Source organism: Dipodomys merriami, unplaced genomic scaffold (assembly GCF_024711535.1).
Source record: "Dipodomys merriami isolate MVZ:Mamm:240054 unplaced genomic scaffold, mDipMer1.0.p SCAF_6, whole genome shotgun sequence".
Lineage (NCBI taxonomy): Eukaryota > Metazoa > Chordata > Mammalia > Rodentia > Heteromyidae > Dipodomys > Dipodomys merriami.
Genome location: NW_027206179.1, coordinates 4,101,573 through 4,125,568, shown reverse-complemented (window position 1 = coordinate 4,125,568; position 23,996 = coordinate 4,101,573). Strand labels below are relative to the sequence as shown.

Below are 23,996 nucleotides of genomic sequence, written 5' to 3'. Positions count from 1 at the left end.
CAGGTGATGGGGGAGGGGTTTTCCATTCCCTCTCCCCCCCCCCACTCCCCACATGAAGACAAGATGCCAACCCTACCATTCACCATGTAGCCAATATGGTGCCAGCCAGACCTGGCCTCCTCACTTCACTTAGAATTGGGACAGCTCCTGAACAGGAATTGATCAGTATACATGAGATGACTAGTCTTCTGACATTGCAAAGATAGGGGTGGGATGAGCAAGCAGGTTTTTCCTCTCTGAAATGTATAGATATGTGAAAAACACTGCTGTCTGGGACATGGGAACATGCCCAGCTCCATCCCAGGTCATTGAATACCTTGAATTAGCTGTGCACATGAAGAAAATCTTAAGAAATACAATTCAAATTGGGAGCAGACTGTCCACTTGAGTTCACCCTATATGAGCAGAGAGGCAGGGTTTGCTGTGTTAAGAGTAAATAGGGAAACAGGCTGGCTTCTGTCTGTGCTCCCTTGCCAGACTTTTGCTGGTGGGGCACCCTTCTGCAAAGAAGTACATCTTGCCTTGTGAGGAAGCTAAAGAAAACAAAGAAATACAATTCATGTTATGTGGGTTGAGGCACACTAAGCTGACTCAGAGAATGTCATCATTCAAGGGGATTCCACAGAAGCAGAGCAAGATGGCAGCCAAGGAAGATAGAACATGAAGATTGCCTTACCGTAAAAAGAACAGATTAGAGTCATGGGTGTGGACCAGAGGATACTTCTCAAGTAGAACAAAACAACAGAGAAGGGTGTGTGAGAAAAGTTGGAAAAAGCTGTCTCCCCTTCCTATCATCAGCATTAATACCTCAGTATGGACAGAAACCCTCTGACATTGCAGGGAGGAAGAGAATTAATGTTAAATCTCAGCATCATCCCCATATACAGAGAGTAGTGCTGGGGAAGTGCTTATAATCTCTACTTTTGGGTCCAGACCTTTAGATTGTGCCTCTGGAACTGGTTTAGGACAGAGAAGGAAGAAACTGCTGCAACCCCAGGTATGGGATAAAACCTCCTAGTGAACAGGGAATAAGAGTGCGTCAGGGTTTTCTTTTAGAACCCTGTGTCAAGCATGTCATGGTTGAATCAATAATCCAGAATAAACTAGAGGCACTGTTTGAACCCTGATCCTCAGATCTCAGCCTCCTAAGCAGCTAGGATTTCAGGCATTAGCCACCGGTGCCCAGCTTGTGGCTTTCTTTACAAATCTTACCATGCTGCTCTGGCTCAGCATAATTCTCCATCCCCCTTGTCATAGGTTGGACAGGGAAGTAAGATGGTGATATTGTCCCACAGCTTAGTGTGGGCCAGGTGATAGCACTAAAACCTTGTCATGACCCCATAGCCAGGCCAGCCTCTGGCAGAGCTCTATAATCACCTCAGTACCTGGGAAAGTCAACTGCCACCAGACAATCTGAATTCTATTCTAGCTATCTCTAATTCTGTATGATTCTAGCCTTATTGGCATGTGAGTGCACCTCTACCACATACAAACTGGTGGATCTTAGTGCTCACCCAGCACTGTCCTGGTCTTGATTGCAAAAGACTGAGGATGTCATAATGAGGCAGAGTAGACTAGGGAAAATGAGGCCTGGTTAATGCTTGCCAGGAATCAGGCTTGCCAGGAATTCAAAAACTCAAGCTTGAAGCTTATCCATCTACTTCTCTTAATATTAAGGGAACAAAGTAATTTACTGGAAAATGTAGTAGTAAAAATTAGGAGAAAATGAGGAATAATAAGCTCACAGCACATAGAGAGCTATTCATTCATCCTTAATACCTTACACTAAGGGACCAAAGTCATTGAGCAGAAAATGAAGCTGGATAAATTGAGGAAAATGAGTCGTGGTGAAGGCAACTCAGAAACATGATTTAGAAAAACAGAGGCACTATCTTTGCTTCAAAGAGAGACAACAGGATGCATGTCTTACTGAGAATGCATTTCTCATCATAGGAATTAACAGTTGTCTGGCAGCATGTATGCCTTTTCCAAAAAATGATCTCCCAAAACATCAGCAACCTTTTAGCCAAAATATAGACAAAACATGCCTTCTTCAGATCAAGGGTAATCATCTATTTTAGGGCAGGATTCCTTCTTTGCGGAAAGAATGTCCAAAACTTACAGAAACTCATAAAGTATAACAACAGGAGTGATTAGAACAAAGATGAGACACCTTTGTTTGCATAACTTTGACGTGAGACCTCCAACCTTTACCATATAAATACCTTTGGCAGGCCAAGAGCTGTGTATCTCTACTCTGTTAGAGTGTATCTTTGAATTTCTGTTTCCTCTTTGTTTACTTGCTTGCTTGTTTGTAAAACTCTGCCACATTTTCTTACCATTGTGACTTGCATAGAATTTCTTATTCTGAGATCAAAGTCAAGAACCCTAAGTGAAGAGTGCCTACTTTTAGAGGGAAACTTCTCCTATTTTAGTGACACTGCTGGTTGGTATTCCAGGTGTAATAGAGTTCTGGTTGCCACAGCTGTGACTAAGGCCTGTTCCAGAACAAAGATTTTGCCACTGCAATACAGAATCTCCTCAGATGGCTATTCCCTAAGGCATATGGGTACCCCCATGCTCCAAGAGGAGGATGCTGGGACCCTTGACTCAGTGGGGTTCTCTTGAGGTTTTTAGAACCACAGAGTATTTGTCACCCAACTTGCCTTTGGTTTTCTCTGCTACTGAAGTGGTTTATCACCTCACAGCTGACTTTCCTCAGGGCCTTTGCTCCCTCTAGTGGTGACATTGTGAAAGTTGCTACAGACTCAGGAACCCTGAAGCCTGCCTGGAATTTCTGGAAAGACAGGCTCAAAGCCAGACCAGGCAGACTGGTCTAATTCTGAGACATTTCAAAGGCCAGATGGTATCACATGTCCAATATGAATCAAAAATGTTCCAGAACAATGAGTTCTCCTAGGATTCAATATAATCAGTTTGGAGAAATTCTCATAGACAGAATCTCTGTTCTCATGCTTGTTTTTGATGTCCTCTTGTACAATGTAACTCAGAGGTTTGACAGCTAGAATGTCAGTAATACTAAACATTAATTGGGAACTGGTGGCTCAGGCCTTTAATTATGGCTTCTAAGGAGGCTGAGATCAGAGAATTATGTTTTGTAGTCACTTTGGGCAGGAATGTCTGTGAGACTCTTGTGTACAATTAAACACACAGAAACTGGTAGCAGAGCTGTGGATCAAGGGGTAGAGTACCAGTCATGAGAGAAAATAATGCTAAGGGACAGCTATCAGGACTTGAGTTCACTCCTGTGTACAAGAGCATGTGTGAAAACACACACACACACACACACACACACACAAACACACACACACACACACACACAGAGCTCAATTAGAGAATGGACAGAGCAGAAGATAGCTCTGACATCTCCTGTCTCCCATGGGGGTACATTTCTAATGCTGGGTTTACACATAAGCCCTATCTGGCTCACTCACTTCCACACCATATTCAGCTGGCTTCAATATCCCTCACAAATCTCTCATGGAATAAAGTATTCCTGTCCTGAATAAAGCCCATACAGGGTGTCTCCACAAAAGTTGTTGAGAAGATTCATCTGTGTCTTCCTAGTTCACAGAGAATTCTGTAGATCTGAAAGTAGTGAGCTCACCTGGGTCAAACACATGAATCAAAGAGTACATAAAACACATGAAAAAGCCAGGTGCCAGTAGCTCATGCTTGTAATCCTAGTTACTAAGGAGGCTGTGATCTGAGGATGGAAGTTCAAAGGCAGCCTGGGCAGAAAGGTCAGTGAGACTCTTAACTCAAATAAACCACTAGAAAACTGGAAGTGGTGCTGTGCCTGAAGTGGTAGAGACATAGCTTTGAGCTAAAGAGCTCAGAGACAGCACCAGGACCTACAGTTCAAGACCCCATAACAACAAAAAAACAATGCGTATGAAAAAAACATTCAAATATATTCTGGGAATTTTTGAGAAGGGGGAAAATAGATAAGCCTGGGTAGGTGTCAGAGAACAAGGAACACAACCAGAGCTTCTGGAAATGACATAGTAGACACACTCACACATGGACAGCAGGCCAGGGGTTCATTTACATAGATAAGGGGAAAAAATCAAACCTGTCACGGATCTCTTATTCCTGATCTGACCAGCAGCTCCCCATTCCCAGAACTTTGTTGACATGAAATAACCCCAGAAGCAAAAACTGCATGTCTAGCCTAAGAAATGTTGCCTTGAAGGAGGTCCAAAAAGTATAAGGACAGAATTGATTGAAGATTCCCTGGCCTTTGACCTATGAACAGAGACATTGTGCTTTGGCGTGTTAGTATGGACTGTCGGTCACCCAAATGACCCTGAACCAGGACAGTTCAGGCTGGAGGAGTAACAATGATGGTGGGGTTGTTGGGACAGCCCTGGGAAATGGGAGTGGAATGGAAGACAGACTGAGACCTCTCTACCCCTTGGGAGGCTGAAAAATATTCATCAGGAAAATCTGAAATAAAGTAGAGCTGTTGAGGTGAGGACGATGTAGAAGATCCAGAGAACATTAGTGGATGCATCCAAACTCCCCCCAACTGCTTTTTTTTTTGTGTGTGAAAATACTGGACAGAGGACTTACAATTACATGGGCAAGATAGTGAGTACATTTCTTATCAAGCATTGTTGCCTCCTCCTTTGTTTCCCCATACTATCCCTTCCACTCTCCACATGCCAACCCCAGTCCCCCCTAAAACCCCCGTTCCCCCACCACTCACCTCACCAAAGTTGTAAATAACCAAACAAAAATGCAAATTTTAAGAAAACCCAAGAAATAACTTACTGAATGCTCTGTTGCTGCAAGGCAGGGTCATTAATATTCTGAACCAATTCCCAAGAATAAAAGGGGAAAAACCCTGCAATCACCACATCTCCCCTGCTGTGTGCCACGGATTTCTCTGTGCAAATGTGTTGGTCATCTTCAGAGGAACATATCACGAGCAGAAGCTCAGGGAGAAGCAGCATCAGAGCCACAGGGAATATTGCTGCTGCTTTGGCCTGGAGCTGTGATTCTGGATGCAGACTGAGCCTGCAGTGTCAGATGGGTGTCTAAATGAATCTTCAGTTTGTGGCTTATTGTTATCTGGATGGTCACTGGGATGCACCATAGGCCTCCTCCACTGTCATAGAGGAATATAGAGCCCTTTCTGCCCTCTAGCTCAGCATCTGGGGTCTGGCTTCAAGATCAAAACACAAGTTGAAAAACATGTGTACCGTCTTCTTTTCCACACCCTCAGGACTGTGATTTAATTTATGGCTGTAGATAATGAAACTCCAGGGATGGATTCTTTTCTTGTTGAGTTGTTCACAAAATTGTGTGAAAGCAAAAAGTTGAAAAGAAAGTAATCCCACAACTTAAAGTCCCATAGGAAAGCCATTAGAGATGATGGGAATAGATAACACCAAAGGATGCCAGGTGAAGGTCAAAGAGCATAGATTACCATGGCCTGCAAAGGCACCATCAGAGTTATTGGAACACGATCAACGATGTGGATGGGCAGACTCACAAACCCAGGGCCAAGAGAGCCACAGAAGCTTAGTAAATGACCCATTCAAGTTTCCATACCAACTCCATATGCAGAAGCATCCAGAAGAGGTCAATGAAATTATTTACTCCTGCAGGTATTACCAACAGTCTCAGTGAATTCAACCAATAGAGTTCAATACTTCAAGGTCAGGGCACACATTCAATTAGACTTCTTCGTGTTCTGAAACTTGAACTTCTTCAGTGCTTAAATGCCTTTGACCAGCAGAATGCATCTGTAAATAAACTGTGGGTATCCACTGCTAGACAGGGATGTTCTATGATCTATGACTTTCTGGGAACCTAGCAGGCCTATCCAGTAAGGATCCTGGAAGCTGTGGGTATATGGATGGGTCTTGTTCTGCTGTGTGTCTACTTCATGTTCCAGGTGCTGGGGGAATTATTGTATCCTACTTGGACAGGAATGTGGTCCCTGCTCTGTCCATGTCTCCCTACCTGTCTCCTCTATTTGTTCCTCATAATAGAAGTGAAACCAAGGTCACAGCAAAGGTTCCCGCTCCCCACAGACTTCACCATGGTGGCTGGTTCTGTGATTTGACTCCATATGTTTATAAGGAAGGACTTGGCAAAAGTAAGTTGGAAAAGTAAGGATGCACATGCTATTTGGTGTTAGTAGCCAGCAAGACCTTGCAAGAGGGCCAGAGCTGGGGCCAAGCCTGACTTGGCTTCTGAGGTAGAAATCTTTGTTGCTGCCTGTACCCAGGATTACAGGTATGAGCCTCCCGAGCCTGGCTCAGAAGACAAACTTTTACCCTGTTCTCCTCATCTATTACTCTATTTCTGTTAAATCTGCCCAAGAGAACAGCTCCTCTGGACTTCCTCTTCACCTACCTGAAACCAGTAGTCACCTGTCAATCAAGTGACTGAGTCAGCAAAGGACCCCACACTCTTAGGTCACTTCTTCATCTGCTGAGGTCACTTCCTGAACTATACTGGTCCCAACTCCCTCTGCAATTGAGAGGTTCTCCAGGTTCTGAGGTCACTTCCGCATCTGCTGTGGTCCTGGCTCAACAGAAGTCCCCTTTTCTCTCTTTCTCTTTTCCTCTTTTTTGTTTTCCTCTGTCTTCCCCATGGGCTTCCGTTTCCTGTGTGGGGGCAGTTTGCTTTATCTGCCTGAACCATGTGTCATATTTCCTTTCTTGCAATCCTTAAAATATCTACTTCATTATCATTGATAACTACTCTATTACTCTAAACCTTGTCCCTACATTTCAAAAATGAGAGAAATCTAGGGTATCTGTGTTGGGTGATAATACATGTATCTGTCTGTCTGTCTGTCTGTATTGTGAAGGTGATGGGCAGATGAGTTATCTTTATGTAAGTCCGGGAATGAGAACATTTCTGTTTTTACAATGTTACCCAGTTTTTCCCTCCCTTCTCTACCCACTGGTTGTATACTTAATTTTTCACACAGTGTCCAGTATATTTCACTGCTGAATTTATCAGGGTGATTTACTGAACAATGATATCCACTTCCTCCCATATTTCTGACTCAAATATAAAATTACATGCTCAAGACTCCATTGTGTCTGTGTAACTTAATTTCCTTTTTCTATTCATGGGTTGATTGGAACAGATCCTGGATCAGGAATTCAACTTCTAAGTAGTGTCATGATAAAAACTTGTCATATGTAAACATAGACATAACAAGCACCCATACTAGTGTGTGTGGGTAGTGTGCATATATTATATCTTTTTTCATATTACATTACCAATGGTGTTACAATTTCTTTTGGCCATATCCTCACCTGCATATGTTATTATTAATTTTATTAGTAATCTACCAAATTGTTTAATACCAATTATTTTATAAGGAGCTCTATTTTATGAAACTCAAGACCTACTCAGACCATGTTCTACTTGAACATTTTGTGGTTAGAAAGAGTGAAGACAATTTTTGCTTCTCAAATCATTTTTTATCCAAATAAAACCAACTTGTTTCCTCAATTCCCATTCTCAAGGCTTTTATTTACTAATTTCCCTCTTCCTTTACATTTCATTATTTCCTTACAGAGATTGTTTGTTTTTTTTGTCAGACATGGGGCTTGAAATCAGGGCTTGGGTACTGTCCCTCAGCTCTTCATCTCAAGGAGTGTGCTCAACCACTTCAGCTGCAGCACCACTTTTCCTTTTCTTGTGGTTTATTAGAGAGAAAAGTCTCATGGACTCTCCTGCCTGGGCTGGCTTTGAACCCTGATCCTCAGGTCTCAGCATCCTGAGTAGCTAGGATAACAGGCGGAATCAACAGCACCTGGTTTTCTTAATGAATTTTTAAAAATTGATTTTTAAATTAACTCTTTCAAACATTTGATCTCAAAATGACATTTTAAAAATATAAAGTAATTACCCTTAGACAAACTGGTTGTAAATTGATATTTTACATTTTATTTTAAAGTAGGGAGAACAGGAGAATCACATGTAGACTGACATTGCACTGATTCCAACCTTAACAAACAAGGGATATCAGACCATTTCTTTTGCTGTTTTCAAATTGCATCACTTTACATTTCACTCTTCTAACACTCATCAGGTTATATTTGAAGGAAAACAACTTTTAGGTAGAAACAGTCATACATCGGCTTTTTAGCATGTAAAGAATTGAGCAATAGCTTGAAACGGGTAGCTCCAGCAGTGGCTCAAGCCGTAATCCCAGGTGCTCAAGAGGCTGAGATCTGAGGATGTAGGTTCAAAGCCAGCCTGGGCAAGAAACTCAGGAGAATCTTATCTCCAATAAACCACTCAGAAAACCCAAAGTGGCCCTGTGGCTTAAGTTGTCAAATGCTTGCCTTGAGCTGAAGAGCTTAGGGACAGCACCTAGGCCCAGAGTTGAAGCCCCATGACAGAAAAAAAAAAAGACCAGAGGAAAATAAATTAGATTTTACATTGAAGAAAATATCTAATCAAAGGCAGTATTTTATTTTATTTTATTTTTTGCTGGTCATGGGCCTGAACTCAGGGCCTGGGTGCTGTCCCTCAGCAATTCAGGACAAGGATAGCATTCTACCACTTCAGCCACAGCACCACTTCCAGCTTTTTCTGCTTATGTGGTGCTGAGGAATTGAACCCAGGGCCTCATGCATGTAAGGCAAGCACTCTACCACTGAACCACCTTCCCAGCCCAATTTTAAAATAGGTGCTATTATTTTTCTTTGTCCCTTATGGGTAATCACAATGGTAAAAATATATATGTAGAGCAAATTGTATATTATCTATCTGAACCATATCTAAAAGAGAATAGAAAATCTTAACACACATTCCATGATTATTTTACCAAAGGAATATTGGGGAGAAAAAGAAGGCAAATATGAATTTGAATGGGTTAGTATAAGTGAAGAAAATAAGTGAAAAAAATAAGAAAACCATAAAACTCAAGCCAATATTCTTACTTTTGTATGTTCTCAAAGCCAATTAGAGAATTTCTACCTCCTATCCCTTTGGCTGCCAAGAATTTCCAGATCGCAGTATTCAATTCTGGTTAGTATGTAAGCCATTCACCACCTGTTATACTTGAAGTACAACTTCTGTCTCTGGAAGTTTCCACATCCACCATACAGGCCAACCAACCTAGGGAGCAGGCCTCACCACGTGCATCAGGCCGTCCCCTGACATGACAACCATCATGTCCGAGCTGCCCAGCCCCTGTGCATGATTTGGCGCCTCTTGTGGAAGATGAGGATCAAGATCCTGCTCTGGGAGGCGTAGGATTCTCCCACCATAGCCTGGGGCATGGAGCAGTGATCATCATCAGGAAGGAGACATGGGCCACCAAGTGAGCAACTGCACCTGGCTCTGGAATACCACAGGACCTTGCCCTTGTCTGGGCGTGGTTTCAGCAGCAACAACAAGTGGAAGATCCTGAGCAGAAGGCCCAGAGGGCATGGGCAGTATCCATAGCCTATTCATGCTATTCCAGCCCATCTCCATGTTGGGGTGCTACACATGCCACTGGTGGGCTTCTCTTTTCTTTTTTTTTCTTTTGCTCAAGCAGATTGGGTTGGTTTTTAATGAAAGATTATGTGGCTTTAATATATTGGTTATTTCTTCTCTCCCCCACCCTTTTTTATTTCCTGGTATGTTTTGTGCCTTTGGCATCATTGGTATTACCCACAGTGGCATACACAGACCATCCGAAGAAAACATATCACTTGCTTTAAAAAAAAATTAAATACAGAATTGACTATTCTCAGAGTTGGGTAGAGGGAAGAAAAGGGAATTAAAATTCAATTTATGGAAAAAATTGTATGTGTGTGTGTGTGTGTGTGTGTGTGTGTGTGTGTGTGTGTGTGTGTGTGTGTGTGTGTGTGTGTTTGTGTGTGTGTGTGTGTGTACCAACCCTAGAATTCAGGGCTCCAAGCTCCCTTTCTTGACTTTCTTATTCACAAGTGGCATTTTACCATTTGAGAAATATGTCCAGTCACACATTTTAACTTGGTCGTTAAAGATGGAGTCTCATAGACTCTTCTGTCCAGGCTAGTTTTGAACTGTGATCCTCAGATCCAAGCCTTCTAAGGGAGCCATTGGTATCTGACTTGAACAAAATTACATGGATAATATTGAAATTAATAATGAATTTAATAATAGATTTACATGAAAATGTGAAAATTTAATACATATTACTCAAGGTTTTAGTCAGTATTTTAAAACAGTAACACTTTTTCTTTATTTAGATTAATTACATAAATTTGACAGTTTTGTGGAATAGTGATACTTAGCTAAATTCACTAACACATTTTATCCTTCACAATGCATCTTATCATTGTCTTGATCTACAAATCTTATGAACAATTCAGACTTTAACAATAAAGTTGTTTCTTCCAAATGGGGTGATATGTATATTTCTTTCCTTTTGCTCAGTATCAGCTGTTTCCTCTTTCTCTCTCATTCCCTCCCTCCCATCATCACCCTTGAGTTGCTTCGTTCACTTTCATCAATGACCAGTGCCACTGATGGAACCCTCTGCTGTATTTTTTCACCCATTTTCTTCAACTTTTTTTTATTGTGAAAATACTGTACAGAAGAGTTACAATTACATGGGCAAGATAAAGAGTACATTTCTTATCAAGCATTGTTGCCTCCTCCTTTGTTTCCCCTTCCCATCCCTTCCATCTTCCCCTACCTCCCCAAATCTCTGCCCTCCAACCCTGCCAAAGTTATAAAGTTCATTTTTCGACATAACGACTTGCAATGGTCCATCTGTATCCCTATCTAAATGACTTGTTTTTTTTCGTTCCCCTCCACAAATTTTACCAACATCAAATACAGTGAAAGCAGGGGTTATATCATGGGAGAGGAACCTATAAAGCAACAAGAAAAACATCTTATAAATATGTTAGAAACAATCGTATGAAAGAAAAAAAAACATTTGAATACTTACCTTGGGGTTCATTTCACCTAACATCAACTTATCTGACCTTTTCTGCTTGTCTTATACACTAGTTATTGCAAATAAGGAAAACCATGGGGCCTATGTTTCTTTGGGCTTGGCTTACTTCACTTAATATAATTTTTTCCAAGTCTTTCCATTTCCTAACAAATGGGGCAATGTCATTCTTTCTGATGGAGGCATAGAATTCCATTGTGTATATATACCACATTTTCTTCATCCATTCATCTACTGAGGGGCATCTGGGTTGGTTCCATATCTTACCTATGGTAAATAATGCTGCAATAAACATAGTTGTGCTGGTAGCTTTAAACCATCTTAACAGGCCCATATCAAGCATTGATATAGAAGCAGCAATGAGAAACCTCCTATCTAAGAAAAGTCCAGGACCAGATGGTTTTATAGTAGAATACTACAAGGCCTTCAAAGCAGAGCTTACAGCAATACGCATCCAAATCTTCAATGAAATTGAAAGAGAAAGCTCACTACCAAACTCTTTCTATGAAGCCATCATAACCCTCATCCCCAAACCAGGCAGGGATCAATAATAAAAAAAAAAAAAGGACTTTAGACTCATTTCTTTGATGAACATCGATGAAAAATTTCTCAACAAAATTTTGGCCAATCGATTTCAACAATTCATCCAAAAAATCATATACCACGTTCTTCCACTTCTTTGCCCTCTTCCTAGTTCCCCTCAGATGTGCATGCCTATGTACCATATATGGGGTCCAGAACATAGAGTCATCTAGAAACTATATAACAACTTAAGGAGACGTTCTTTGTTTCTTGGGTCTTGTTTACTTTGTCATATCTCACTGCAAAACAGTAACACTTTTATGATGGGTAATTTAGTCCAATCAAGTGGTGATTGGACACTGGATCTGAAAAAAATAAGCAGGAAATAAACCAGTGGAAGAAAGGACAAACTACCTTTTACCAGTATGGCTAAAGAAATCCCTCCAAAATCTAGTGTATCTGTTCTCTTTTCTCTTCTTCTTCCATTTTTGTTTGGGTGTCCTAAGAGATCTGGTCCAATATGATGCACAAATTGACTAATTGTGAGTTCTGAGCATGAATTTTCCCAAGGTCATATGGAAGTCAATGATGAGTCCATCCTTTCCCTCTTTCACTTGAGTGTCTCCAGGACAGGGGTGGGTTCCATGCTTGTATCCTCAGAGACAGAGGCTGGTACTGGCCAGCTCTTGGTCTTTCATTTCTGAGGATAGAGGTTGAGCTTTCCTTGAGTATCAGGCTTGAAAAATCTTTAGTTCTTTACCCCTTGGTTGTGTCTAAAGGCAGAAGCAGCTCTACCCAGTAAGTACTGATATATTTGATATGTGAAGAGTCTTGAAATATCACCTCTTAATCATAAATCAAAGCGTAATTGCTTTGGGTAGTCAGTTGGTAGGACAGTGCAGTAAAAATTATTTCATCACTAGTCTGACCATCACAGTTCACCAGGTTTTATACATCATTAGTTGTATCCAGTTTGTAGAATGGGTAACCAATTTCTTTTCTTTCTACCTACACACTACTGGCTGTGTTTCCTATTGACATCTTCCCCAAACTACAACACATGTATTGTTCTAAACTCATTCTGCATACTGCAAAGGAACTAGCGTAATGATATTAAAGGTCTGGAACTCAGTTACCAAAACAGCATCAATGGCCGGGTGCTAGTGGCTCATGCCTATAAGCCTAACTACTCAGAGGCTGAGATTTGAGGATTGCAGTTCAAAGCCAGCCCAGGCTGGAAAGTCCATGAAACACTTATCTCCAATCAACCACCAAATAACCAGAAGTGGCATTTTGGCTTAAGTAGTACGGCACTCTCCTTGAGCTGAAAAGGTCAGGGACAACACCCAGGCCCATAGTTCAAGTCCCAAAACCCACAAAAAATAACAGTATCAGTGATATTATTCAGAGATTCCTATTTTTGCCAAGCTATGATCTCTGACTTCTGTGTTGTTCTTTTAATTTCATATGCTTCATCTTTTTGTACTTCACAGTGAATTTCCATCATGGCCACCTAAAGAAATAAAAGTGAGCTGATGTTCTTATGGGTTTTTGTGTTTTTTGATGCTGGTTCTGATGTTTGAAGTCAGGGTCTGGGTGTTGTTTCTGTGTAAAGCGAGTGATCTACCACTTGAATCTCATATACTCTGGCTTTTGTTGGATCATTGGAGATTAAAAAAAACTCATGAATGTTCCTCCCCAGGCTAGCTTGGAACCCTGATCCTCACATCTCAGCTCTCTGAGGAGCTAAGTTTACATGCCTGAGGCATTGGTGCTCAGCTAAGTGTGAGCAATTTTAATGTAACTTGTGACTGTTCAAACACAAACTGTTACAGCTCTGCTGGCATTGGGATTGCTGGTTATGGCCAAAAGACATGAGATCAGAATCATTCTAGTAAGTTGTTGTCCTCTTTGACAAGGTAAACATTCATTTTATTTCGCTGAGAATCCAGGAACAGGTCCCCTTTACCTTAGACTCTTTCCTTAGAAATGACTTAATGCTTCCTTCCTTTACATTGGAGAATGATGAATGTGTAAGTGCAAATCCCCATTTATTATAGCATAAAATGGTAAGTTTCCACTCCATAAAGGGCAAAATTTTATTGGCTTTGAAGTTCCTATTTCTCTAGTGAGCAATTGATCAAAATCTTCATAATGCTTGATGAAGACATTTGATATGGTAGCCTAACATTCATTTCTCTTGTTTAGTAGGCTGTTTTGGTTCTCATTAAAGCTTTATGGTGGTAAAATTCATCAATGCCCCTGTGTTGAATACTTACTTGTCCAAAAATAGCAGGCATTGCATAAGCACCTATACAGAACAGGGAGCACTCTCTTCTTTGAGTTATTGAAATGGAATAATCTGTTTGGCTTCTAGACATTTCTGTCTTTGTGCATATGCTTTCCAGCAATGGCCCAGCTGAATTAAAGACAGCACTGTATGTCTCTGTGATGCATGGATGGGTGATGTAACTCCACTGACCCACAGATACAGCATTAAATTACATCAAGATCTCTGGACTCAGAGACACGCGCTTCCTTGTCCTTTGGACTAATCCTGACTGTACAATGCAGTGGTGGCCTGACAATATTCCCACTTCAAGCTTCTCAACACATCTCATTTCTTAAGAAACCTTTCTGAATCTATCTTGTACTCATAAAATGGTAAATAATATTGCGAGATACGGAGTCTGAGCCTATCTGTTTGTCCTTTCTTTGGGGAGTTTTTATCTTTTTATAAATGATTCTGTTTCTCCACTCATTAATATTGAGGATTCTTAGGGCTGGGACAACAAGGCTCTGCTTGGCCAATTATGCACTCTGTTTCTTTGGTTTTCAATAAGAAATAATGACCTATAAGCAAACGATTGCTCCAGCTACTCATTTGGACATCATTAGTTATGTTGGAGCATTCGCATTTTTTTCCTAAAAAAATATGTTTATAGACTCCTGTGGTAAACTGGAGCAGATTAACATCCTGCTCTAAAATGCTTAAGGAAGGAAGAGAGAGAATGAGAGATTTTCTGAATATAGCAAACTAGAAAATATGTGAACTGAAATACACAGCTAGGTCAGAGAATGTACTCAAGGTACCATAATGAAAGCATGGAAAAGTTCATCAACATAAGGTTCATATTCTAGTAGACTTAGCAATATAAAAATATGCAAGCACAAATATAACATAGGTAAAAAGAGTAATTGGCTCATTGCAACTATGAGATGTACAAGTTGTTATGTCAAAAAACGAACTTTACAACTTTGGTGGGGGGGGTGTGCTGGGGGGAGAGATGGGAAGGAATGGGAAAGGGAAACAAAGGAGGAGGCAACAAGGCTTAATAAGAAATATACTCATTACCTTTCACATGCAATTGTAACCTCTCTGTATGGTATTTTTATAATAAAAATTTTTTAAAAAGAGTAATTGAGACAGGAAAGAAAAAGGAAGAAGCACAGTAGATAATATACTCAGAAGTAAAAATGATAGCTTAAAGGGCAGATTACACTAGAGGAAGCAAAAAATATCCAAGTTTAAAAGTTTAGGAGATGATGTTGGGAATTTGATATGACTCTAACATAACCAGAGGAATGAATAAGAGCAATTTCTTTGTTCAAAGAATTCCTCAAATTAAACTAAGATGTGACTGTCAAATTGTTACAGATTGCTCTCAGAGCCGCTAAACATTCCAAGCAACACTTATGTTCATCTTAATGTTTCCTTCTTCCAGGACATGATCTCTCCTCAAACCTGGACAGAGAATTACTCTCAGGGTTTATCAAGATGATGTAGCATTTGGGGGCAAAGATACAGCCCAGGAGACCTCTACTGGAGGCCAATATAGAGAAGACCCCCACAGCCACCATGACCTTCCCCTTGGTGCTTTGGTAGACTAGCAGAAAGGTGAGCCACACAGTGCAGAACATCAGCATACTGAAGGTCAGGAACTTGGCCTCACTGAAGGTGTCAGGCAGGCTCCTGACCAAAAAAGCCACTGTGAAGCTGGCTAGGGAAAGGGATCCCAGGTATCCCAGGACACAATAGAAGGCAGTGAGGGAGCCCATGTTGCACAGGATGATGATGTGGCCATGTTCAGAATGTGCATCTCTGTCCACAAATGGGGAAAGATTCCCAACCAAAGGCCACAGAGAGTCACATGGATGAGGGTGCAGATGGGGATGAGGAGGTTAAGGGTGAGGGACACCAGCCACTGCCTCATTCTCCTCCCTGGAGCAGTTAGTGTGAAGGCCAGAACCACAGTGATGGTCTTGGCCAAGACCGTGGAGACAGCCATGGTGAAGACTACTGCAAATGAGGTATGCTGAAGGATGCAGATGGCTGTGTGGGGACGACAAAGGAAGAGTAAGGAGCAGAGGAAGCAGCAGATGTGGGAGATGAGGATGTAGCTGAGGACCTGGTTATTGGCCTTGACAATGGGGGTGTCTTGGTGCTTGATAAACACCCCAAGAACAACAGATGTGAGTGCAGAGCAGCAGAAAGTGTGCAGGCCATAGCCATGCCCAAAGGGTCTTCATAAGCCAGGAGGCTCTCAGTTTTCAAGAGGCAGTTGTTTCTCTCGGTGTTGGCAAACTGATTATCTGCACACCTCACACACTGCTCCATGTCTGGTGAGGAGTAAGAATCACTATTAGTCTATTTTCAGTATTTCTCTTTCCTCTCATTCCCCTCTACTCAAGCAGTTAATTTTCCCTGATTTAAAAGTTGGCCCGTATTGCTTTCAATACCAAGAATAGTAACTCTCTATATCAAAATACTATCTGGTGAATTATCTTTCTTTCTCATATTTCTTATGCTTACATTCCTCTCTCTTTTTCCTGTTTATCTCCTTCCTTCCTTCCTTTCTTTTTTCCTTCCTTCCTTCCTTCTCTCTATCTCTTTCTCTTTCTCTGTCTCTGTCTCTCTCTCTCTCTCCCTTTCTCTCTCTCTCTCTCTCTTTCTTTCTTTCCTTCCTCCAGTGCTTGTACTGCGGCCCTGGGAATTTTTTTAGAGAATTAATGCTCAAACTACTACTCTACCATTTTAGCTACAGCTTGAATTCCAACTTTTTTGGTGCTAATTGTGGAAAAGGATCTTGAGTTTCCTACCCATCATTACATCAAAGTTCCATCATCAAATCTCAACTGCCTGAGTTGCTTGGATTACAGGTATAATATATAATAACTTAGCCTTATGTGCTATGTTCTTGACAGGTCATATCACTCTGGTTCTATGCTACTCATTCAAGAAATAATGGACAGCCAGGCACTGGTGGCTCACGCCTGTAATCTTAGCTAATCAGGAGGCTGAGATCTGAGGATCGCGGTTCAAAGCCAGCCCGGGCAGGAGAAACCGTGAGACTCCTATCTCCAATAAACCACCAGAAAACCAGAAGTGGCACTGTAGCTCAAGTGGTAAAGCACTCGCCTTGAGCCGAAGAGCTGAGGGACAGCGCCCAGGCCCAGAGTTCAAGCCCCACGACCGACAAAAAAAAAAAAAAAAAATAATGGACAAGGGGCTAGGAAGTTGGCTTAGTGGTAAAGTGTTTTCCTCACATGCATGAGGCCCTGGGTTCGATTGCTCAGCACCACATAAGAAGAAAAAATCCAGAAGTCATGTTATGGTTCAAGTAGTAGGGCACTAGCCTTGAGCTGAGGGACAGCACCGAGGCCCACAGTTCAGCCCTCATGACCACCCAAAGAATAATAAGAAAGGAAGAAAGAAAGAAAGAAAGAAAGAAAGAAAGAAAGAAAGAAAGAAAGAAAGAAAGAAAGAAAGAAAGAAAGAAAGAAAGGAAGGAAGGAAGGAAGGAAGGAAGGAAGGAAGGAAGGAAGGAAGGAAGAAGGAAAGAAAGAAAGAAAGAAAGAAAGAAAGAAAGAAAGAAAGAAAGAAAGAAAGAAAGAAAGAAAGAAAAGGAAAATAGAGAATCAGCCCAATCGATCCATTTTTAACAAGAGGGTCTAATCCAAACCTCAACTTACTCCTTACACCACATACAAACTTCCTGAACATTTGATCTGTGTCAAGAACAATGCTCCTCCACCAATATGAGAGGGTCTAGGAAAGATCAGCTGGAGATTGGAAAAAAGAAGTGAATTGGAGATGGTATACAAGTTCTAAAACAATTGTATTTAAGTAATTGCTATTTAACCTAGTGCCAGTGTAAGAAAGGGAGTGAGTGATCCTAAAAAGGCTCTTTATTATTAGTTATGCTAAATAGAAAACAAAATTTAATTAGAAAAGAGCAGCAATGGGCACTCAGAAATGAAAGGCCGTGTTAGATTCCCAGTTCCATCATGATTTGCACATCGTTTCAAAGATCAACAACTGATCCTTGATATTTTCTTTTCTTATATTTCCTTTAAATACAAAAAATGTGACTGATAAGAGGGGAACAGGGCTATTCTCCAGCCTTAATAGATTAGAAAATACAATCAGAGATGTAATGTAGGGGCAGTGGGTTGTTTCTCCTAAGGAAAAGTATGGTTAAGGGTAACCATGGAACTATTCCTGAAGGTGCATGTTTGTTCCTGCATGCTGCTCTAGATCATTCCACTGGCTTGGATGTACTGAACTTTAGAAAGGAGAGATGGGGAATTTCTCTATAACTCACAGTCTCACCGGACACATTAGACATCTCATTCTCTGGGCAAGGAGTGCAGTCAAAGCACAGGTAGCATTTCCCTCCAGAGAGGACTTCCTGAATCCAGGACCACAGCTCTCAGTGCAGACAGACTGAGGAGTCTGAGAACATTAAGAAGAAGGTTATTGACCATGAAACACTCAAGTTATTTAAGGCAAAAATCATCAAAACACATAATCATTATATATATACAGCAATGAATTGAATGAGCCTTTTACAGTTTCATCTAACATAACCTGAAGAAAATGAAGGTCCTTCACAACCAGTTCCTCATGCTATCGAGAAGTCATGGAGCCTTTAAGAGGTGGATGTTAATTCTAGGAAAATAGGAAAAGGGAGTTAAATCCTGCATCCCATTCTTTTTTTAATTAAGTTTTTATTGTGAAAATACTTTACAAAGGGTTACAGTTACAAGAGCAAGGTAATGAGTACATTTCCTTTTTATTCCTTATCCAGCATTGTTGCCTCTTCTTTGTTTTCCCCTAGCAAACCTTCCTTCCCACCTCCTCAGCTACACCACTCCACCCCTCATCCACAAACTCCACCCCCAACCCCCCTCCCTAAATTGTAAAGTTCCTTTGCTGACATAGTGTCTTGTACATCTCATTGTTGCAATGGCTCAATCTGTGCCCTATTTAAACAATTTGTTTTTCCCTGCATACCATTCTTTAATTCAGCAATGATTTTTCTCTCCTATTCATCTGTGAATAAGGATGTCCACTCTCTCCACTTCTCTTCAATTTAGTATTAGAATGCCTAGCTACAGCAATAAGACAACATGCAAACATAAAAGGGATCCAATAGAGAAAGATGAAGTAAAACTCTCCCTCTTTGCAGATGACATGATCTTGTATTTAAAGAATCCCATAGACTCCACTCCTAATTTACTTAAGCTAATTCAAAACTTTGGCAAAGTAGCAGGGTATAAAAGAAACTCTCAAAAATCGATGGCTTTTCTGCATTACAACAATTCAGGAAAGCAACTCCATTCATAATAGCCTTTAACAGAAAGCACAGTGCTGGAGGAATATCAATACAAAATTTCAAATCTACTACAAAGTCAAAGTAATCAAAACAGCTTGGTACTGGCACAAGAACAGACCTCAGGACCAATAGAATAGAATTGAAAACCCAGAAATGAACACACAGACCTATCGCCATCTAATCTTTGATAAGGAAGGTAAAAAAACAGAATGGAAGGAAGACAGCCTCTTCAGTAAATGTGCTGGCAAAATTGGTTAATCACTTATAGAAAACTAAAGCTAAATCCTTATATATCACCCTATACCAGAACCAACTCCAAATGGATCAAGGTCCACAGAGTCAAAGCAGACACCCTGAAAACATTACAGGACAGAATAGGAGAGACCTTATCGCTCCCTGGCAGTGCGCAAAATTTTCTTAATAGAGACCTAGTAACACAACAAATCAAAAATGTTTCGACAGATGGGATTGCACGAAGTTGCAGAGCATTTGCATGGCAAAAGACATAGCTAGCAAGGTCAATAGAAAGCTCACAGATTGGGAGAAGATTTTCACTAGCCATATAATGGACAATGGTTTCATATCTAAAATATACCTGGAACTCACCAAATTAAATCCACCAACAACAAATCCTCAAAGAAACACTGCTCAATAAATAAGTAGGCTAAAGACTTACATACAAAATTCTCTGAAGAGGAACGAATGATGGCCAATAGACACATGAAGAAATGCTCAACCTCCCTAGCCATAAAAGAAATGCAAATCAAAACAACATTGAGATACCACCTCACTCCAGTTAGAATAGCTATATTCAAGAACTCTAATAACAACTCTAATAACAATGGGATGTGGAGAGAAGGGAATCATCCTGCAATGTTATTGGGAGTGTAAACTTGTTCAACCACTTTGGAAAGTAGTGTGTAGATTCTTCAAAAGATTCAATATAGAGCTCCACTATGACCCAGCAATCCGACTTTTGGGCATTTACCCAAAGATCACAAAAAGACCATACTAAAGCTACCAGCATAACTACATTTATTGCAGTATTATTTACATTAGCTAAGAAACAAACCCAGATGCCCCTCAGTATATGCATGAATCAAGAAAATGTGGTATATATAAACAATTGAATTCTATGCCTCCATCAGAAAGAATGACATTGCTCCATTTGTTAGGAAATGGAAAGACTTGGAAAAAATTATATTAAGTGAAGTAAGCCAGGCCCAAAGAAACATAGGTCCCATGGTTTCCCTTATTTGCAATAACTAGTATATGTCTGAGACGCGCAGAAAAGGTCAGTAAGTTGATGTTAGGCGAAATGAACCCCAAGATAAGGACTCCAATGTTTTTTCTTTCTTGCTATTGTTTCTAACATATTTATAACATATTTATTTGTTGCTTTGTATGTCCCTCCCCCACAGTACAATCCTTGTTATCACTGTATTGGAAGTTGTTATAATTTGTGGAGGGGAAGGAAAAAAAACAAATTGTTTAAATAGTGATACAGGTGGATGCATTGCAACAATGAGATGTAGAAGATGCTATGTCGAAAAAGGAACTTTACAACTTTGGCTCAGGTGGGGGAATACAGGCGGGGTTGAGATGGAAAGGGATGAGAAGGGGAAACAAAGGAGAAGGCAACAATGATTGATAAAAAATGTACCCATTACCTTGCTCATGTAATTGTAACCCCTTTGTATGATATTTTCATAATAAAAAAATAAAAAAGATGATGTTAAGCAAAATGATCCCCAAGATAGAGGGATCATAGGATACATCTTGCTGATGTATTTATAATGTACCATGTGATTTTTTGGTTCTTTGTATGTTTTCCCCCAGTATAACCCCTGTTATGACTGTATTTGATATCAGTGCCTTGCATCTTGTATATACACTTCTCTAATTCGTGGAGGGGAAGGGAAAATACAAAATGGTTGACCCATTGTATCAATGAGATATCCAAGACACTATGTTGAAAAAAGCTTTCCAACTTCAGCAAAGGTGGGGGGTAGTAGTTTTGGAGGTGTGAGGGAAGAGATGGTAGGGGAAAAACAGAGGAGGAAACAATTCTCGATTAGGAAATATATTCATTACCTTGCTCATGTAACTGTAACCCCCCTGTACACAGTATTATTACAAGAAGAATGTATAAAAAAGAGGGGATTGCTTTCCTCATTTCAACTGCACTCTTCTTGTTATTGGTATACAGGAAAGCCATTGATTTCTGAGGGTTAAACCACATCCCCACCAGCATGTTATTATTAATTTTATTGGTAACCTACCAAATTGTTTAATACCAATTATTTTATAAGGAGCTCTATTTTATGAAACTCAAGACCTACTCAGACCATGTTCTACTTGAACATTTTGTGGTTAGAAAGAGTGAAGACAATTTTTGCTTCTCAAATCATTTTTTATCCAAATGAAACTAATTTGTTTCCTCAACTCCCATTCTCAAGGCTCTTATTTACCAACTTCCCTCTTCCTTTACATTTCATAATTTCCTTACAGAGTTTGTTTGTTTTGTTGGACATGGGGCTTGAAATCAGGGCTTGGGCACTGTTCCTCTGCTCTTCATCTCAAGGAGCATGCCCTACCACTTGAGCCGCAGCACTACTTTTCTTTTTCTTGTTGTTTATTAGAGAGAAAAGTCTCATGGACATTTCTGCCTGGGCTGGCTTTGAACCCTGATCCTCAGGTCTCAGCATCCTGAGTAGCTAGGATTATAGGCAGGAGTCAATGGCGCCTGGCTTCCTTACAGAATTTTAAAAAAAATGATTTTTAAATTAACTGTGAAACATTTGATCTCAAAATGACATTTTAAAAAATATAAAGTAATTACTCTTAGACAAACTGGTTGTAAATTGATATTTCACATTTGATTTTAAAGTAGGGAAAACAGGAGAATCACATGTAGACTGACATTTCACTGAGTCCAAACAACAAACTTGAGGGATATCAGACCATTTCTTTTGTTGTTTACAGAATGCATCTAATTGCATCACTTTACATATCACTCTTCTAACTTTCATCAGGTAATATTTGAAGGAAAACAACTTTTAGGTAGAAACAGTCATACATCTGCCTTTTAGCATGTAAAGAATTGAGGAATAGCTTGAAACCGGTTTCTCCAGCAGTGGCTTAAGCCTGTAATCCCAGCTGCTCAAAGAGGCTGAGATCTGAGGATGTAGGTTCAAAGCCAGTCTAGGCAAGAAACTCAGGAGAATCTTATCTCCAATAAACCACTCAGAAAACCTGAAGTGGCTCTGTGGCTTAAATCGTCGAATATTTGTTTTGAGCTGAAAAGCTTAGGGACAGCACCTAGGCCCAGAGTTCAAGAGCTATGACAGAAAAAAAAAAAAGACCTGAGCAAAATAAATTAGATTTTACATTGAAGAAAGTATCTAATCAAAGGCAATTTTTTTTTGCTGGTCATGGGCCCTGAACTCATGGCCTGGGTGCTAGCTCAAGGCTAACACTCTGCCACTTCAGCCACAGCTCCACTTCCGGCTTTTTCTGCATATGTGGTGCTGAGGACTTGAACCCAGGGCCTCATACATGCAAGGCAATCACTCTACCACTGAGCCACCTTCCCAGCCCAATTTTAACTTGTACGTGTTATTATTTTTCTTGTCCCTTATGGGAACCCACAATGGTAAAAATATGTATGTAGAGCAAATTGCATATTATCTATCTGAACCATATGTAAAAGAAAATAGAAAATCTTAACACACACGCCACAATTATTTTACCAAAGGAATTCTGGGTAGAAAAAGAAGGAAATATAAGTTTTGATGGGTTAATATAAGTGAAAAAATAAGTGAATAAAAATAAGGAAACCATAAAACTCAAGCCAATATTCTTACTTTTGGATGTTCTCAAAGCCAGTTAGAGAATTTCTATCTCCTATCCCTTTGGCTGGAGGAAGCTACCAATATGTTGTCAAGAGACTTCCAGATCGCAGTATCCAAGTATGGTTGGTACGTAAGCCAATCACCACCTGTTATACAGGAGTGCGGCTTCTGCCTCTGGGAGTTTCACATCCACCATACGGGCCAACCAACCTAGGGCACAGGCCTCATCGCGAGCATCAGGCAATCTCCTGACATGACATGTTCCAGCTTCCCAGCTCCTGGGCATGGTTTGGCGCCTCTTGTGGAAGATGGGGCTCAAAATCCTGCTCTGGGAGGGGAGGGATACTCCCACCATGCCCTGGGACTTGGGGCAGTGATCATCATCAGGAAGGAGACCTGGACCATGAACATGAAGGATTACACCTGGCTCTGGAATACCTTCTCTGGGCATGAGTTCAGCAGCAACAATAAGTGGAAGATCCTGAGCAGAAGGCCCAGGGGGCACGGGCCGGATCCATAGCCTGTTCCTGCTATTCCGGCCCATCTCCGTGTTGGGTGTTACACATGCCACGGGTGGGCTTCTCTTTTCTTTTTTTGTTCTGCTAACTCAGTTTGGGTTGGTTTTTAATTAAGGATTATGTGGCTTTCATATATTGCGTATCTTCTTCTCCCCCCCACCCTTTTTAATTTCCTGATATGTTATGAGCCTTTGGCATAGTTGGTAGTTCCCACGGTGGCATACACAGATCATCCGAAGAAAACACATCACTTGCTTAAAAAAAATTAAATACAGGATTGACTATTCTCAGAGTTGGGTGGCGGGAAGAAAAGGGAATTAAAAAATCAATTTATAGACAAAGTGTGTGTGTGTGTGTGTGTGTGTGTGTGTGTCCGTCCGCGCGTGTGTGCTAGCCCTGGAAATCAGGGCCCCAATCCCCCTTTTTAGTTTTCTTATTCATAAGTGGCATTTTACCAGTTGAGGAAACCCTCCAGTCTCACATTTTTACTTGTACATTAGACATAGAGTTTCATAGACATTTCTTTCCAGGCTAGTTTTGAACT

General features: G+C 40.6%; 1 protein-coding gene across 1 annotated transcript in view; it reads right to left on the bottom strand.

The window, feature by feature from the left end:
- Positions 1 to 16,079, bottom strand: part of LOC138813664 (vomeronasal type-2 receptor 116-like) — a 30,835-nt gene extending 14,756 nt beyond the window's left edge. Inside the window, exons 1-4 of the mRNA XM_070002060.1 lie at positions 15,977 to 16,079; positions 15,613 to 15,794; positions 12,904 to 12,974; positions 10,676 to 10,853 (exon numbers count right to left, since the gene is read on the bottom strand). Coding sequence (XP_069858161.1) covers positions 10,676 to 10,853; positions 12,904 to 12,974; positions 15,613 to 15,794; positions 15,977 to 16,079 — 534 coding nt within the window. The remainder of the gene's footprint in view (positions 1 to 10,675; positions 10,854 to 12,903; positions 12,975 to 15,612; positions 15,795 to 15,976) is intronic.
- Between the last annotated feature and the right edge of the window lie 7,917 nt (positions 16,080 to 23,996).